Source organism: Theropithecus gelada, chromosome 4 (assembly GCF_003255815.1).
Source record: "Theropithecus gelada isolate Dixy chromosome 4, Tgel_1.0, whole genome shotgun sequence".
Lineage (NCBI taxonomy): Eukaryota > Metazoa > Chordata > Mammalia > Primates > Cercopithecidae > Theropithecus > Theropithecus gelada.
In genome coordinates, this window is record NC_037671.1 from 111,659,852 (window position 1) to 111,679,070 (window position 19,219).

Consider the following 19,219-nt stretch of genomic DNA (forward strand, 5'->3'; position numbering starts at 1 on the left):
AATCATTGAAAAGTCAGGTAGGTGGCCTTGGAGAGATGATTCCACTTCATTGCTGAAAGGGGATTTCTGCCTGGCCTGTGCTCTTCGGTGGTCATGGAGGAGTGAATATAAAAACTGCCCTTTGTAAACAAAGCTGAAATAGTGACACTATTCCCACGGATGGTAAACAGGGAGTCTAAACGCCATGCATTCATTGAGCAGAATTATCAGAATGATTGCCGACCAGAACTAAAGATTATAGGTGAAATGCGTTTCTCTAAAAATCAGCTTGAGATAAACTTGGTTAATGATTGAACTTTCCTGACTATTTGCTTTTCCAATTCTAGGTCAAGGTTTTAAATGGCATCTGTGACAAAACAATCCGATCTACCACAGATCCTGTGATGAGCCAATGTGCATGTCTGGAGGAAGTTCACTTACCAAACATTAAACCTGGGGAAGGCCTGGTAAGTTCTAATAACACTTGTTTTATTTTCAGATAACATATATCATCATTTACTAAATTAAAAAAAAAATTCCTTATTGCTTTCACTATAATTCTGAAAAGTAGAATTAAGTTAGACCGCCTTCTGTGATGTAGTTAGGAATGTGCTATCTTGAATCCTGTTGATATGTTTTCTATCTTCAGAGTATAAAAATAAATACAATTTAAAAACTGTATACTCATATTTTGAAGATAACACTTTATTTTTAGGACTTAGCAATGCAAGGAAATATAAAACATTTACACAAAGGAAATATGGTCTCTGGCTACAAAAACAACATCTGTCTGAAAGTCTCTATTAGCACTTAGACGAATGTGAGAAGAGACTGGCTGAAGGCAGTGATTCTTAAGAAGGGTTTAGAAACGTTTCATAAGTAATATACGAGCTATATCATAACAGGCTGTGGGACTACATACAGGTAGTCTCCTAGTACCTAGCGTGCATCCTGTGGGATTAATTTGCTGAAATTTTCGTGAAGAAGCTGTGAAGCCCATTAGTTAGCTTAGAGGCTTTGAGTCAGAGAGAGCTGGGTTTATGTCCCGGCTCTTTAGGGACTTAACCTCTTTACGTGTCAGTTTCCTCATAGGGTTGTTGAAAGTATTGTATTAGATTGTGAATGCCAAGTGCCAGGCCCCAAGCACATAGTACGTGTGCATTAATGTGGCTGCAGCTACGGTTGCTGGTATTGATGAGGAGGAGGAGGAGGAGAAGGTGGAAGGGGGGAAGTATCTAATGTATAGGTAGCTGTTGGGAGCTATTAAGGTAGTCTCTGCTCTTAGATAGAAAAAAACAAAAATCAACCGACTGTTTTAGGCCCACATTCTTAGTGAGCAGAAATTTGCATATTGGTACTGCTTGACTTCAAGGCAAATGATGGATTATAACAGATTAAGTTTAAACAGGGAGGACTTCCTGGAGGTAGGTTTATAGTCAAATATTTAAGCAGATAAATGCCCTGAGCAGGCAGAAATGGAGTTGTCATTTCAGATAGTAGAGTTATACAAGCAGTGCCCTGGGAGGGGGAGTACCATGTGTAGGGGAGAAGCTGATATAATCTGTGAGTGAAAGTAACAGGATAGGAGAGGAATGGGGAGAACCTGAAGGCGTTGGTGTTTGATGGGTCTCTCATCATAAATTGGTGTAGGTTAATGAGCAGGCTGGGTGCAGCATAATGTCTGAGGAGGGTCCACATTATTACAGCATAGATACCAGGGTGAGCAACTACGTTTTGCCCGTTCTACTTTTTGCTCTCTTTTCCCATCTTGTAGCAGTTTAATTAAACAACATTAAATGTGGTGAGTCCAACTGCAGAAATAATTCCTCAGTGATATATTCGGTGTATCACTCAGTGAGGCATGGCCTCTGAGTTTGCCTCTCAGGCCTCTTAGGAGAGAGAATATTCATTCATCTTTACATTTCCCTTAAAAGGAAGGGTGTCTGTTACTAATTTGCTACCTATGCTTTGTTATTTAATAATCTTTGTTCATATATCTTTGTCTGATTATTAGTAGCTTTAATAGTCACTCTGAGGTTATTTCGGTTACCAAATTTAAATGAATATATTGTGTCCCTAGACCAAGAAATGGTCAAGAAAGAACTGTTCTTTGGCTGGGTGTGGTGGCTTACTCCTATAATCCCAGCACTTTGGGAGGCCGAGGTGGGAGGATCACTTGAGCCCAGGAGTTTGAAACCAGCCCGGGTAACATAGCGAGGTCCTTTCTCTATTAAAAAAATAAAATAATTAGCTGGGTGTGGTGGCACACACCTGTAGTCCTGGCTACTTGGGGAGGCTGAGGTGAGAGGATCACTTGAGCCCAGGAGTTCAAGGTAACAGTGAGCTGTGTTGGCATCGCTACACTCCAGTCTAGGCAACATAGCAAGACCCTGTCTCATCGTCAACATAATAGAACCGTTCTTGTTTGAAGTGCCTCCCTCATTCACTCATTCTGTAGGTCTAAGAAAAAGCCCACATCCTTGGAGTTGTGGCATAATTCTGTGTGCCTGGTACACAGATTATAGTATCAAAGAGATCACACGTTTTACTGCTTTCACCAGTATTTCAGTTTGCTTAGCTCCCCTTCACCACCCTTTGGATCTTGTTTCTCGATGTTTCAGGAGGCTGAAAAACGAGTATTGTTGTGAAGGGACTGTTGTTAATGTTTTATAAGTTTAAGTCTCGCTTGGGGCGATATCTCTAAATTTTGTTGGAGTAATGAGTTAATCTGTTTGTGACTCACTCCAGGGCATGTACATCAAATCAACCTACGATGGGTTACACGTGATTACTGGAACCACAGAAAATGTAAGTGTATATTCATTAAGTGTAAAAGCTGTTGTGTGTTTAAACAAATTTGATCCACAGTCTCTATACTTTGAATTTAAATGTGTGCATGCTGTTTGATTATTATGAGAGCATGGGTACCTGCTTTGTTTATTTCTGTTGACAGAGTACTGCTTGTCACCAACTGTTGTCAATTTATTATTTAAATCGTCCTTTATTGCTCTTGTTCATACACCTTGCCCAGTTTTTATGCTACCCTTGTGTTAATTACTGCTTTTGCACCCTGGAAGTGTTAAGCCATAAATACAAAAGCAGTGATCTTTTTGTTTTTGAGAATCACTCTTATAAGAACTGGGATTGGTAGCCATGTGTATAAAATATATATTTTTTGATTTAATGGAATTTTTATGTCTCCATAGCAGCTATTTCAGGATTTTTTTTACAACATATTTTTATAGTTGTGTTTCATAATATTTGGCATGATACTGAAATTTAGTCCTCTCTCCCCACCCTTTGAATAGGAAAAGCAGGTCTGTTTCTACTGTGAGAGACTTGTGTACACTGTGTACTTCCTTCTGGAAATTCTGCTGTGTGTAGGGTTGACTTTAGCCCCTCAAACATTTTGAATTTGTGAGAAGTAGAGCTAGTTGAATGCTTTCTTCTTGCAGCCTACAATATGGCTTGCTTTTGAAAGACATTGATATGAAACTAAAAATGTTTGAATAGCTTCCCTGGGTCTGTGTAAAAGAACCATGGATTTGGGGGAATTAACCTATTTAATCAGCTGAGACAGGAGGAGATAATTCCTAAAATTAGGGGAAATTTTAGTAGCTGCTTTTCTAATCTGTTTGGTAGAAATATGTGTCTAATTTTGAGCTTCAGCTGCTAGATCTTTTGGAAAATGGCATGATCTTTGAGTGTCTGTGAGAAGCACTTGATTTTTGTACTGACAAAATGATACTGCTTAAGGCAGTCAATGAATTGTAAATGCATTGCATGGTTCTGGTAGATAAATGGGTAGGAAATGGTAGTGTCTTTCAGGATTCTCTGTTGAGCTACAGCGAGGAAGCCCTAAGAGTCACTAGGAGTTTTTATACCGTGTCACCTCCTAGATAATAACAGCACAGGAAGCTCTGCTTTTAGGCTGGGGATGGTGCTGAAGAAAAGACACAAGATGCAACACACGATTCTTCCTTCATTCTTGATTGAGACTCAGTACGTTGCAGCTTAGCCGTGATAAGAACACAGTCATGTCTGTATAGATGAGAAACATGGTGAATATCATTTCAGTTTTTAGAGTTGAAGTTTTGCAGTCTAGCAATTTGATGATTGCATTGTCTATCTTAACCAGACCAGTGTGTTTTCCAACTCTATTGGGTTTTGAAGCAATTGCCATCTTGGATCTGGAGCACTACAGAATTACTATCGGAAGGCAGAGTATTTCCTTCCTCTTGCACCACCCCCCTTTTTAAAGAAAAGAATCCGGGCCTGGCGCAGTGGCTCACGCCTGTAATCCCAGCACTTTGGGAATTAAATGAAATGTCATATGTCATTAATGATATATTCCCTGAATTCCTACCAGAATTGTAACACTGGCTGACAGACTCAGGGTCGGCCCTGGTGTTCCCATGTAAGACTGTATGGAAGTCATCTCCGGGAGTGGTGGCTACCATCTTGTTAGAGATCAAAAAAGAAAACTTGTCTTCTTCCATCTGGTAATCCACTTGAAAATGTCACTCATTCCTTTAGTCATTCAGTTCGCATTTATTGAGGACCTGGAATGTGCTAGACACTAGGCTAAGTAAGTCTAAGTCTTCTAGACAAGTGTGGGAAGTTAGGTGAGAGCCCACTTCTCCCCGACTCAATCTGGATATTTTATTCTTTTTTTTTTTTTTGAGACGGAGTCTCGCTCTGTCCCCCAGGCTGCAGTGCAGTGGCACAATCTCTGCTCACTGCAAGCTCCGCCTCCCGGGTTCACGCCATTCTCCTGCCTCAGCCTCCCAAGTAGCTGGGACTACAGGCGCCCACCACCACGCCCCACTAATTTTCTGTATTTTTTAGTAGAGATGGGGTTTCACCGTGTTAGCCAGGGTGGTCTCAATCTCCTGACCTCCCGCCTCGGCCTCCCAAAGTGCTGAGGTTACAGTCGTGAGCCCCCGCGCCTGGCCCCTGGATATTTTATTCTTAATGTTGGGTATTATATACTTGAATGGCAGTAGAAAGTGCCAGCTCCAGGTCAGCTTTTGGCCATCACTTAAGGTTTCTATGACTTCACTGTCAGAATGTTTTAATAGAAGCCTAGTATGGTAGGTAGCAGTGGATGAAAATCACCCATTCTTTTCACAAGTGAATTATGTTCATATTCTTCAATCTTGGACTTGAGGCTGAAGCAATGCTTGCTTGAGGCTGAAGCAAGCAAGCAAGGCCTTCAGTCCCTTTCTTTGAAGGTAAGTTACCTGAGAGGCCAGGATCATTCCAAAGTCAGACCCAACAGTGTCTGATGTTTCTCTATCTTAATTCTTTTTTTGATGTTATTTTAGACCTTGACAAGAGTCTTGACACAACCTCATCCATACTTCTATCCTCCACTCCTCAGATCAAGTGGGAGTTAGATTAGCCTCTGAAGAATGGGTGCATTATTCTCTAGGTCATGACCCTTCTGCAGCAAACCAACACAAGCATCATTTTTCAGTTGTCCTCCTCATGGTGAAGATAGGCAAGAGCTACTGCCCTGGGCAGAATTTTGGTACCGAACTCTCTCTTTACCAGTGTTCTGCCAAACACAACTCTTAATCACTTGATTGGACATTTGAGAAATGAATGCGAAAGGGTCCTTAGGAAGGGAAGTCAATTCAGGACATCAGAGCATGTTTTTTAAGATTGCACATGTAGAGACAGGGACTTCCTGGCCTTTGGGCTAACTTTTGTAAAGTGAAGCTTATCTTAAATGAATCCCTTGCCCAGGAAGATTAACTGGACTCGACCGATTAAGATCAGAATTACTAAAGTAGGCCTGTAACTGTGGGTTCAGCATCTGACACACGGAACAAAAAGGAGCACAGATAAATTCATTTTTTAAGTGATGTGAGAAACGTGAGATGGGCCAGGCACAGTGGCTCACGCCTGTAATCTCAGCACTTTGGGAGGCCGAGGCGGGCGGATCACCTGAAGTCAGTAGTTCAAGATCAGCTTGGCCAATGTGGTGAAACCCCGTCTCTACTAAAAATACAAAAATTAGCTGGGTGTGGTGGCAGGTGCCTATAATCCCAACTACTCAGGAGGTTGAGGCAGGAGAATGGCTAAGCCTCAGAGGCAGAGGTTACTGTGGGCTGAGGTTGCACCACTGTACTCCAGCCTGGCGACTGAGCATGAGTTAGTCTCAAACAAAATAAAACAAAACAAAAAACCAGAAACTTGAGATGAACATGGGCTGGTCTCTCAGGTGAGCACTGCGGGGTATTATAGGAGTTTAAATGTTTTCACAAATAACTGTCACAGTTACCAGGGCCTTATATGGACCTAGATAAAATCAAAGGGAATATTTCTACAGTTTAGGGCTGCTTGTTAATTTCCCGTTGAGCCTGTCACAACAATTTAGAGAAACTTCAGCCAGTGTGTCTTGGGTCTTGCTATCCCTCTCCCCGTGTTCAAAAGTGCTGTTTTTTGGATAGTTGGAAATTGTTTGAAGATTCAGCCAGTGATGTAAGTTAGAAAATTAAATACTCTATTCTAGATAAGGTTTGATTAGAATTTGAAATCCAAGGTTTGTCCTTTCTTCTTCTCTTAGTCATATGTGAGATACCTTCAACATAGGAGTTCTAGGTGGCTTATATGAACAAGAACACCGTGAGCAAAATATTTGACAAATGGATTATATCCCTTTATATATATTTTTGTTGCAGCAATGGTAAATTAATAACTAGGCATTATTTGAAGGAAAAAAAGTTCGGGTTTTGTTTTGACACTGAAAACTCATTTTTGAATGTAATCTGAAAATGAAAAGAAAACTAAATTCATTTTCTTTAAAGCAATTTCTATTCCCACCAACTTTCTATTTTAGCAGCATTGCAATAATATGGAAAAGTAGAATAAGAACGACATTTAGTTTTAATAAGGAAACGAGATGACAGAGTTACAAGGATGATTTTCCGTGTTGAACAGTTGGTCAGCTTTTATGGGATTAATTTTGATAAGGATATGTGTAAGAATTTTTTAGTGAGCCAATAGCTTCTATCAGCCAATCATTTTGACAGTATGTCCAGGTTGGGCGCAGTGGCTCACGCCTGTAATCCCAGCACTTTGGGAGGCTGAGGCAGGCAGATCACCTGAGCTTGGGAGTCTGAGACCAGCCTGGCCAACATGGTGAAACGTCATCTCTACTAAAAAATTAGCTGGGCGTGGTGGCAGGTGCCTGTAATCCCAGCTACTTGAGAGGCTGAGGTTGGGAGATCTGCTTGAACCCGAGAAGCAGAAGTTGCAGTGAGCTGAGATCCACCATTGCCTTCCAGCCTGGGTGACAGAGTGAGACTTTGTCTTAAAAGCAAAACAAAACAAAGACAGTATGTCCAGTCTCTTCCCGATAGATTAGATGAACCTGGCTATTCTAACAGACAAATTACCAGTTATAACAGACACTAATAAAATGGATAACAGAGGATTCATGGGGAAGGTCCTATAGACTGTGTAGTCTCGGGGAAATAAAGTGCATTGTTTATTTTTCCTGAGAAAATGTTATTTCAGTTGCTAATTGTCTACAGAAGAAAGAAGAAATAAAAGCAGAAAGAAATAGAGGGTTTAAAAAAATTAAGGCAGGTTATTTTGTTTCTGTACAGTCTCCTGCAGACAGATCTCAGAAGATTCATGCTGGTGATGAAGTCATTCAAGTTAATCAGCAAACTGTGGTGAGTTTGTTTATTGAGACTCAATTTTCCTCCTTAGAACTTTTAATTAAATCTAAAACCGTTCTGTTTAAAGTTTTAAAATTTTCTGCTGACATCCCATTTTTCATTATTTTAGGTTGTGCTAACATGAACATACTTGTGCCTGCCTATTTTGTTTCTATGTATTTGCTCACAACTCAGATTGCCTCGAGATAAATTCATAGGTTCAGTTTTTCATTATTCATGAGCAAGTCCTCCCTCTCCATTTTCTTTCTTTGAAGGTGGGATGGCAGCTGAAAAATCTGGTGAAGAAATTGAGAGAGAATCCCACAGGAGTTGTGTTACTGCTTAAGAAGCGCCCCACTGGGTCTTTCAACTTTACTCCTGCTCCCTTGAAAAACCTACGGTGGAAGCCACCTCTTGTGCAGGTATCTGGGATTGACTGTAAGCCTCCATCTAGCATCAGCACCTGAACAATGTCGAGTATCTCATTAGTCTCCAAACAAAAAGAGATAGAAATTTGAAGGTGATTGGTTTCAGGAGTTTGTATGTAATTATCCTATAATCCTGCCTATGTGAAAATATAAATTCTAGATCTACATGGAACAGTATAGTAGCCAGTAACCATATATGACTATTTAAAGAATGAGGCCAGGCGCGGTGGCTCATGCCTGTAATCCCAGCACTTTGCGAGGCTGAAATAGGCAGAACATGAAGTCAGGAGATCGAGACCATCCTGGTTAACATGGTGAAACCCTGTCTCTACTAAAAATACAAAAAATTAGCCGGGCATGGTGGCGGGCACCTGTAGTCCCAGCTGCTCAGGAGGCTGAAGCAGGAGAATGGCGTGAACCTGGGAGGCGGAGCTTGCAGTGAGCCGAGATCGCGCCACTGCACTCCATCCTGGGTGACAGAACAAGAGTCCGTTCTCAAAAAGAAAAGAAAAGAAAAAAAAAGAATGATAGGACATTAAAAGTTAATCTCTGCAGGATCTCTGGCTACATTTCAGGTGCAGAATATTCACATACGGCTAGTAACTCCCATGTCAGATAGGTGGATACGGACATTTCCATCACTGCATTTCCATCACTGCCAAAAGCTCCTTTTAGTCCTTCTCCTCTCTCGTTTCAAACACATACCTACATAACTGTATACAGTTTGAACACTAATGCTGGAGAGACCACGTGGGGTTGAGTCTTCAGCAGCGCTTTACCAAGGCAGGGTTGGGGGCGGTGAGTGCAGCCCACCCCGTGGGGAGCCGTATCACACCATTATTTAGACGTTATGTAGTATTGCCAGTCTGTGCTGATAATAGAAGACAAACTGACTGAGTTTTATTTAAATTCTTTTCAAACAATATACCCCCTTATTGCTGACACCTGGGTGGATCACACTCACTGGTCACACTCCTTGTTGTGCCATTGGTCCTTAGTGTCTGTTTCATAAACCAAGAATGAAAAGCAATAACCTTATAATGCCCTTTTATAAGATTGAGATTATAGTTTATTTGTAACTATTTTTGATGTTATTGTATGTCTTCCCATGGAAGAGCAATAGTCTTAAACCATCAATTTTGAAACTTTCTGAGGCAAGGTACTGGAGAGATTATGGAAAGATTATGGTGTCACAGAGGAGAGGTTAAAAATAAATAACTCAGAGGCCGAGTGTGGTGGCTCACGCCTGTAATCCCAGCATCTTGGGAAGCTGAGGTGGGTGGATCACTTGAGGTTAGGAGTTCGAGACCAGCCTGGCCAGCATGGCAAAACCCCGTCTGTACTAAAAATACAAAAAGTAGTTGAGTGTGGTGGCATGCGCCTGTAATCCCAGCTACTCGGGAGGTTGAGGCAGGAGAATTGCTTGAACCCAGAGGCGGAGGTGGCAGTGAGCCGAGATCACGCCACCGCACTTCAGCCTGGGTGACAGAGTGAGACCCTGTCTGAAAACAAAAACAAAAACCAACCAACAAACAAAAACTCGCAGAAATAAAGGTAGGGCAAGAGGGGACCATAATTACAGTTTATAAATAATAACCGAACATATTTTACAATTCACTTTTTAATTGACAGATACAAATTGTATATATTTATATTGTGCATCACAGTGTTTCAAAATATGTTTACATTTTGGAATGACTAAATGAAGGTCATTAATACATTTATTACCTCACATGCTCACCATTTACATTTATTTGTGGCAAGAACACTCAAAATCTACACGTGTTATAGCAACTTAGCAATTTTCTAGCATGCAATGCATTTGTATTAGCTATAGTCACCATGCTATACAATAGATCTCTTGAATTTATTCTTCCTGGCTAACTGAAACTTTGTACCCTTTGACCAGGATTCCCCAATCCCACTCCTTCCAACCTCTGGCAGCCACCAGTCTACTCTCTGCTTCTAAGAGTTAGATTTTTTTTCTTAGATTCCACATATAAGTGAGATCATGTGGTATTTCTCTATATGTACCTGGCTTATTTCACTTAACACAGTGTCCTCCAGGTTCTTCCCTGTTGTCACACATGATAGGATTTCCTTCTTTTCTTCTTTTTTTTTGTTTTGTTTTGAGATGGAGTTTCACTCTTGTTGCCTAGACTGGAGTGCAGTGCCGTGATCTTGGCTCACTCACTGCAACCTCTGCCTCCTGGGTTCAGGCGATTCTCCTGTCTCAGCCTCCTCCTGAGTAGCTGGAATTACAAGTGCCCGCCACCATGCCCGGCTAAATTTTATATTTTTAGCAGAGACGGAGTTTCACCATGTTGGCCAGGCTGGCCTCAAACTCCTGACCTCAGGTGTTCCGCCCGCCTTGGCCTCCCAAAGTGCTAGGATTACAGGCGTGAGCCAATCGCGCCCGGCCAGGATTTCCTTCTTTTTTAAGGGTGAGTAGCATTCCCTTATGTATATACACCATGTTTTCCTTATCCATTCATCTGTTGATGGACTCTTGGGTTGACTCCATGCCTGGGCTATTTTGAAAAATGCTGCAGTGAACATGAGGGTGCAGATACCTCCTCAGCATACTGATTTCATTTCCTTTAGATGTGTATCCACTAGTGAGGCTGCTTTTTCATTTTTCAGGGAACCTCCATAATGTTTTCCATAATGGCTCTGCTAATTTACATTCTCACCAGCCATGCGCTAGGATTTCTACATCTCCATGTCCTTATCACCCTTACCTTTTGTTTTTTGATAGTAGCCATTCCAACAGGTGCCCGCTGTCATCTGACTGTGGCTTTGATTTGCATTTCCCTGATGACTAGTGACGTTGAACATTTTTTCATATCTCTGTCGGCCATTTGTATATCTCCTCTTGAGAAATGTCTAGTCGGGGCTGGCTGCAGGGGCTCACGTCTGTAATCATAGCGCTTTGAGAGGCCAAGGCAGCAGGATCGTTTGAGCCCAGGAGTTCAAGACCAACCTGGGCAACAAAGCAAGATCCTGTCTCTACAACAATTTTTTTTAAAACCAACTAGTTGGGTATGGTGGCACATACCTGTAATCCCAGCTACTTGGGAGGCTGAGGTGGGAGGATTGCTTGAGCCTGGGAGGCTGCTGTGAGCCTTGATTGTACCAATACATCCGCCCTGAGTGACAGAGTAGAGACCCTGTCTCCAAAAAAAAAAAAAAAAAAAAGCAAGAGAGTGATGTCATTCAGGTCCTTTACCCATTTTTAAATCAGGTTCTTTGTGGGTTTTTTTTTTTTTTTTTTGCTATTGAGTTCTTTGAGTTCCTTATATAGTTTGGATATTAACCCCTTATCTGATGTATGGTTTGCAGATACTTTCTAGATTGACGCTTTGTCTTGTCAGTTATTTCCTTTGCTATGTAGAAGCTTTTTAATTTGATGTAATCCCACTTGTCTGTTTTTGCTTTTGTCGCCAGTGCTTTTGCGGTCAGAGCCAAAAAATCATTGCCCATAACCGAGCCTATTGATTATATCCCAGCTGCTTCTGTTTGCATTGGTCAGTGTAAAATTTAAACGTGCTTAGACTTTTTTGGATTTCTCAGAATATGATACTTAACATTACAGAGGTGCTAATTCCACATAGGTAATTGATGGATTCCTGCCAAATGCTTGCTCTGCCTGCTCATAGTTGCATGAGATAAATGTTGGGTTCTGAAGGAGAGAGAGGTATGGACTGGGAGGTGGGAGCCTGGGAGGGTAGGTGGGATTTGCATTGGCAAATGGGAGCGTGTATCACAGAGGAGATGAATGCTTTTGTTTAAACGCACTCACCCACAAAACATAGATAGACCACCATCGGAGAAGGGCAGTGTCTTAGATAAGGTTTCCTAGAGCAGAGTCTGAGATGCACATCCTTGTGAGAGCAATTTTTGAGGGTATGTGCTCCAAATAAAACTGGTAAGGGAGAGAGGAAGGCAGAATGATGACGGGGAAGCAGCAAGGATGCCTCTCAGGGGCAGCGTAGCCTTGACCTACTATGCAGGACGAAGCATCCTGGTGGAGCCACATAGCTCCGGGCTCTGGTGGCCCTGCTCGGGCGAGGCAGCTCTGTCAGCTGAAGGCCATTCTTCCAAGAAGGGGCAGCCGTGAGCCTTAGCGGCTGGCACTCCCAGCAGCGGGGGGTGGTAGCGGTGGCAGTGAGACTAGGTGGGCTCCAGAGCTTCTACCAGAAGGAATGAGTAGCTCAGACTCTGGAGCCAAGGCTGGGAGATAAAGTTGGGCTGGTTGCCTGAGACTGTAATGGCAGGTATGGAGTGTCAGGCTGAGGAGCATGGGCTTTCTCCCACAGGTGACAGGTTGACAGCTGCTTTGACATTAATACTCTATTACTCTGCTACGGCTGCCATACAAGGTGGTAGAAGGTCAAAGTCAAGGTGTCAGTGGAGTTGGCTTCATTCTGAGGACCCTCTCCTTGGCATGCAAATGGTGGTCTTCCTCCTCTGTCCTCATGTGGTCTTCCCTCCATATGTGTCTGTGTCTTTTTTTTTTTTTTTTTGAGACGGAGTCTTGCTCTGTCACCCAGGCTGGAGTGCAGTGGCCAGATCTCAGCTCACTGCAAGCTCTGCCTCCCAGGTTCACGCCATTCTCCTGCCTCAGCCTCCCGAGTAGCTGGGACCACAGGCGCCCGCCACCTCACCCAGCTAGTTTTTTGTATTTTTTAGTAGAGACGGGGTTTCACTGTGTTAGCCAGGATGGTCTCGATCTCCTGACCTCGTGATCCACCCGTCTCGGCCTCCCAAAGTGCTGGGATTACAATGTATCTGTGTCTTAATCTTACGGGACAGCAGTCATGTCAGATTGAGCCCACCCTGATGACCTCCATTTTAACTTAACCACCTCTTTAAAGACCCTGTCTCCAAATACTATCACTTTCTGGGTACTGGGGGTGAGAATTTGAACACAGGAATTTTGGGGGACACAGTTCAGCACATAACAACATCTAAACATGAGAACCACCAGAAGGGAGGCTGCTGTATAAGGGTAGATACAATGTGGTCCTGGGCAAGGCTGGTGACGGGTGATTTAGTGAAAGACTAAGAATGCTAGAGGCCACTGGGAAGCACATCAGAAGGGCTCAGGAAGCAGCACAGCCTGGTGGTTATAAATGTGGCCTCAAAGTTAAACCACTTGAGTTCAGGTCCCAGCTCTGCCACTTACTAGCTGTTGTGGGACCCTTAGTCAAGGTATGTAATTTTTCTAAGCCATGCTCTGCTCTTTGATAGTGTTGACTATTAGAAAATGTTTTGGGGTAAGGATGAGAAAGGCCAGCAAGGCCAGGGAGAAGCAAGTGCCCAATGTGACAGGGAACCTGGGTGGTGACAAAAATTGAAAAATCAAAAAAGAGGCCATTTGGAAGGAAGAGATGTTGGGTATTTTGAGCATAATTGAGTTTGAGGCAATAGAGGAAAATTCACGTGGATCTGTTCAGAACATGAGTGAAAATAATTTTTAAGTACAGGCTAGTGTGTTGGTCCCTGGAAGTTCACTTAAGAAGGGACACTCTGCGATGTTCTCTGGTTTTGCCTACTTTCCTGCCAAGTCCCACTAACTGTGCAGTTTGGGGAAGAGGTGGTGGTGAGAGATAGAGACACCTAATTTTCCCTGTGACCCAGGGAGATAATGACCATCAAAATGCAGACACCATTTTATAGCTTAGCTACCAAGTGTTCTTGTGATGTGCCCAGGATGTTTTCAGAATATAAGCTCTGGTAGACAAATAGTCTATAGAGTTAGCCCCCAGTCCTGGGGGTTCCTCTGTGTTCCATTCTTCATTATTCTTTGTGCCTGGACACCCACCCTTCCCAGAAGAGAGCTCTTAAGTTTTTCAACATCATTTCTGTTGACCTGTCATAGAAAAGGCATTCACCACTCTGTTTTGATGCCACACTCCTGGTAAATGAGAGTTACTGATATAGAAGTAATGATCCATATATGTATTTTCAGTGAGTATCAATTTTGTGGAAATGTTCTAGTTTACTTTTGCTTCTAAGATTTGTAGAATCTGGATCCTGGCCTCATGTTTTCAGATATGGTCCAAGATTGACATGTTGAGATGTCAATTATAAATTGAATAGAATTGATAGATTATGCATTAGTGACCAACGTTTAAAATATGGGGTTCTACTCTGGAGACTGAAAGCTCAGTCCTTGCCCCTGTGACTTGCTATCTCTCCTGAAAATGAGCTGTCTTCTGTGAACCTCCTGGTGGCCATGTCTAGCTCCGTCACACTGGCCAGTCAGTCCTTTCAATCCTTAGAATCAGGTCACAGTTTCACTTCAGGGAGCTCTTCCATCACAACCAGTATTGAAGGGTAGCTTTTTTTTTTTTTTTTTTTTTTTAGTAGAGACAGGACTTCATTATTTTCTCCAGGCTGATCTTGAACTCTCGAGCTCAAGTGATCCACCTGCCTCCGCCTCCCAAAGTGCTGGGATTTTTACAGGTGTGCGCCCACATGCCAGGGTAGCTTTTTATGTCTGCCCAGGGCTTAGCACAGTCTCACTGGCCATCACCAAATATTTCCCTGCCTTGACTCCAAGATTTCCTTGCTGTTCTTTACCAACCAGAAAAATCATTGTTGTCATTGTTAGACTGTAGAAAGGTAAGATTGAAGGTCTCATGTGAAACATTAAAAACCATGCCCTTTGAGACCAGTATCATAGTTCAAATTCAGCCGTGTGGATTTGAAATTAAGATTATATACATATATGAATGCATATATGTATATATAGTACTAAAACAAACGGTATAAGGTTGTGTATTTACTATGGGAAAGCAGTGTCCTAAGTTGTTTACATGTGTGATCTTAATTCTCACAGGCACCCGATGTTGGTACTATTCTTGTCCCTATTTATTCTCATTTTATAGATGGGGCACAGAGATATTGTGTGACTTGCTCAACAATAAACAGCTAATAAGGGCCGAGCGTGGTGGCTCACACCTGTAATCCCAGCACTTTGCGAGGCTGAGGTGGGCGGATCATCTGTGGTCAGAAGTTTGAGACCAGCCTGGCCAACATGGCAAAACCCTGTCTCTACTAAAAATACAAAAATTAACTGGGTGTGGTGGTGCACACCTGTAATCCCAGCTACTTGGGAGGCTGAGGTAGGAGAATCACTTGAACCCAGGAGGCACAGGTTGCAGTGAGCCGAGATTGCACCACTGCGCTCCAGCCTGGGAGACAGAGCGAGACTCCATTTGAAAAAAAACAAAACAAACAGAAAAAACAGCTAGTAAGTCTAGCCAGGGTCACATCCAGAGTTCCAAGCAATACTTCTAGTCAATAGTAGCGCTGCTACTGATTTGATTTCTTTTTCTTTTCTTTCCTTTCTTTCTTTCTTTCTTTTCTTTTTCTTTTTCTTTTTTTTTTTTTTTTGAGACAGAGTCTTGCTCTGTTACCCAGGCTGGAGTGCAGTGGTACACTCTTGGCTCACTGCAGCTTCTCCCTCCTGGGCTCAAGCAGCCCTCCCATTTCATCCTCCCAAGTAGCTGGAACTACAGGCTTGTGTCACCACACCTGGCTAAGTTTTATATTTTTTTTGTAGGGATGGGTTTTGCCACGTTGCCCAGGCTGGTCTCGAAGTCCTGAGCTCAAGCAATCTATCCACCTTGGCCTCCCAAAGTGCTGGGATAACAGGCGTGAACCACCATACCTGACCTTGCTAGTAATTTTCATGAACGAACTCATCTAATTCTCACTGCAGCTCTATGCAAGAGATATTATCAGTATCACTCCTTTACAGAGGAGGAAAGGGAGGCCACAGATGTTTAAGTGATTTCCTCAGAGCTAGAATCATAATCCTGGCACCTGGCTCCTAAGCCTCTGCTTCTTGCCACTATACATCGTCTTTCAAATCCCTCAGCTAATTCTAAGGGTTTCAAAGAAGAATGTAAGTTAAATATTGCAAATATCTGTAAACACATGAATGACCTCAGTCCCTGTTCAGACACGGGGTTGGTGTTGGTTTGGGGAAGGGGAAATGAACACCAAGAATCATCTCTGAATTGATCTCTACTCTTTGCATTGCTGTGTTACTCCTGTTTCAGACCTCACCTCCACCTACGACAACCCAGTCCCCTGAAAGCACTATGGATACCTCGCTGAAGAAGGAGAAGTCAGCCATCCTGGATCTTTATATTCCTCCTCCACCAGCTGTTCCCTACTCTCCCCGGTATGTTGCTGTCCATTGTCATGGTATGCTCGTCTCCTGTTGGTGGTGTTTGTAAATGGTGGTGTGAAAAGAGGATCTTGAGAGAGGAAGTTGCTGAGCCACAGTATGACAGGGCTGAATCTTGAACTACCATTAAAAGTATGATCAGCCTTACTTTATAGGAGTGTAGGGACAGATCTAGGTTCTGTGGGGCTTGAAGCTATACAGTTTGGTGGGGAGGGCCCTTTTGAGAAAAGAATATGGCAATATTGGCCAGGTGTGGTGGCTCACACCTGTAATCCCAGCACTTTGGGTGGCTGAGGCAGACAGATCACTTGAGCTCAGGAGTTCAAGACCAGCCTGGGCAACATGGTGAAACCTCATCTCTACAAAAAAATACAAAAATTAACCGAGTGTGGTGGCAGATGCCTGTAGTCCTAGCTCAGGAGGCTGAGGCAGAAAAATCGTTTGAGCCCAGGAGGTGGAGGTTGCAGTGAGCAGAGTTTGTACCATTGCACTCCAGCCTGGGTGACAGAGCGAGACCCTGTCTCAAAAAAGAAACAAAGAAAAGGATATAGCAATACCTTACTTTTGAAAAATGAATGAAAATGTGCTCTCCTGGGACCTTGGAAGGGTCTGTTGGAGGCCTTGCAGGTTAAGTTTCATTAACTCCATGGTAAATTCATCTTGAGGGGGTAGATAATAAGTATTTCTGTGAGATTAATGAGAGTTGCAGCTTGATTTTGCTGAGAGAGATGTGTTCTTCATAGAACTTGAAAAAAAACCTATGTGGCCAGGTATGGTGGCTCTCACACCGATATTTCCACACTTTGGAAGGCCGGTTCAGGAGGATTGCTTGAGCCCAGAAGTTCAAGACCAGCCTGGAGAATATAGTAAGGCCCCATCTCTACAAAAATTTTTAAAAATTAGCTGGGTGTGGTTGTGTGCACCTGTGGTCTTAGCTACTTAGGAGGCTGAGGTGGTAGGATCACTTGAGCCCAGGAGGTTGAGGCTGCAGTATACCTTGATCACGCCACTGCACTCCAGCCTGGACAACACAGTGAGACCTAGTCTCAAAAACAAGAAAACGCAAACCCATGTGACTGTAGGTATGAACATTTCATATTTGTGTGTGTGTGTGTGTGTGTGTGTGTGTGTGTACGTGTACCATAAATTCTTTTTATTTTTATTTATTTATTTATTTATTTATTTATTTATTTATTTTTGAGACGGAGTCTTGCTCTGTCGCCCAGGCTGGAGTGCAGTGGCCGGATCTCAGCTCACTGCAAGCTCCGCCTCCCGGGTTTACGCCATTCTCCTGCCTCAGCCTCCCGAGTAGCTGGGACTACAGGTGCCCACCACCGCGCCCGGCTAATTTTTTGTATTTTTTAGTAGAGACGGGGTTTCACCGTGTTAGCCAGGATGGTCTCAATATAAATTCTTAAAAGATAGTTGCTTTCTTCATGGCTAACTTAAATACTATATGGTATAATGAGGGTGGTATATAGAGTGTACAGGATGATTTAGGTGTGATCTAGGCTTATTTTAATCAACTCACATATTTATATATGTTGATAAAACTAGACAGTCTGGCTCATTTATTCAGCATATCTTTCCTGAGTATTGGGTCTGGGTTACCATCTGACACAAAACAGACTCGGTCCTTGACCCTACAGAACTATCAGGGTCTTATTCAGCAATTCAAGCATATATTGAGAAATATATGATTAGGCTATAATATTTCATAAAACAAAGTTCGGGCTGGATTTTATTACAGTGACATTTTACTGTGTATCAGAATTTGTTGTTTACTGGTTTTCATTTGAAGCTGAGGTATTTGCTTCATTGTATTTCTTCTGTTTTGGGTGCAGAGATGTTTTTTGTTTCCTTGAGTCTTGGTTTACTCAGAACTTATTACAGCATGTATGAATGTACCTCAGGTGATCGGGGCATTCTGGTTCACGGGATCTTAAGTGTGTTTAAAGTTACAGGTAGTATTTGCCTCTGCATATAGAGAGCACGGCATTCCACGATGACCAATGTGTGGATTGTTTTATCAGAAACTGGAGGAGGATGCCCTCCCTTGATCCAGAATGTTCTTGTCTGGGTTGCGGGAGCAAGAAAAGGAGTGGTGTGTGCATAGTGAGAGATAAAGGAACCTGGGGCTAGAAAGAGAACTGGATTAAACTGCTTGGGAGGACGCTTTTGAGAGTGCACAAACACACCACTCATGAAGGATTTTCCGAGGAATGAAAAACGTGAATGGATTACCGAGAAACCAGTCATGAGTCATGGAAACTTTGTGAATGGGGAGTTATATGCCAGGTTTAAAGGTATGGAAAGAGATATATTTGTGGGTGGGAGGGGTAGGTGGATGCCATCCCACCTGGGAATACCACACACAGGCATAGCTGATTAGTAGATGGCTTTGGGACTCAGCTGATTCTGTATTTTGTCTAGCAGTTTTTGTCCTGATTTGCCTAATGGAATTTACCAAGTGCAAAAAAGGCTAATCAGCTGGTAACTTGGACTCAAATTAATCCTACACTTTAAACTGACAGGTAGATAGAATTAGGATGGAATCGGTGATCCAACTTTTGCTGGTTTTGTAGTATTTGGTTCAGAAAAGAATCACTCTCCATTGGTTACTATAAAGGTTCCTTTGGCCGGGCGCGGTGGCTCACGCCTGTAATCCCAGCACTTTAGGAGGCCGAGGCGGGCAGATCATGAGGTCAGGAGATTGAGACCATCCTGGCTAACACGGTGAAACCCCATCTCCACCAAAAAATACAAAAAAATTAGCCGGGCATGGTGGCGGTCGCCTGTAGTCCCAGCTACTTGGGAGGCTGAGGCAGGAGAATGGTGTGAACCCGGAAGGCGGAGCTTGAATGAGCCATCATGCCACTGCACTCCAGCCTGGGCGGCAGAGCGAGACTCCGTCTCAAAAAAAAAAAAAAAAA

General features: G+C 42.9%; 1 protein-coding gene across 2 annotated transcripts in view; it reads left to right on the top strand.

The window, feature by feature from the left end:
* Window positions 1-19,219, top strand: part of CNKSR3 (CNKSR family member 3) — a 105,253-nt gene that overhangs the window by 79,410 nt on the left and 6,624 nt on the right. For both annotated transcript variants that reach the window (XM_025383382.1, XM_025383384.1), the window contains exons 6-10: window positions 327-446; window positions 2,728-2,787; window positions 7,599-7,667; window positions 7,928-8,074; window positions 16,156-16,280. In XM_025383382.1, the coding sequence (XP_025239167.1) occupies window positions 327-446; window positions 2,728-2,787; window positions 7,599-7,667; window positions 7,928-8,074; window positions 16,156-16,280 (521 nt within the window). The remainder of the gene's footprint in view (window positions 1-326; window positions 447-2,727; window positions 2,788-7,598; window positions 7,668-7,927; window positions 8,075-16,155; window positions 16,281-19,219) is intronic.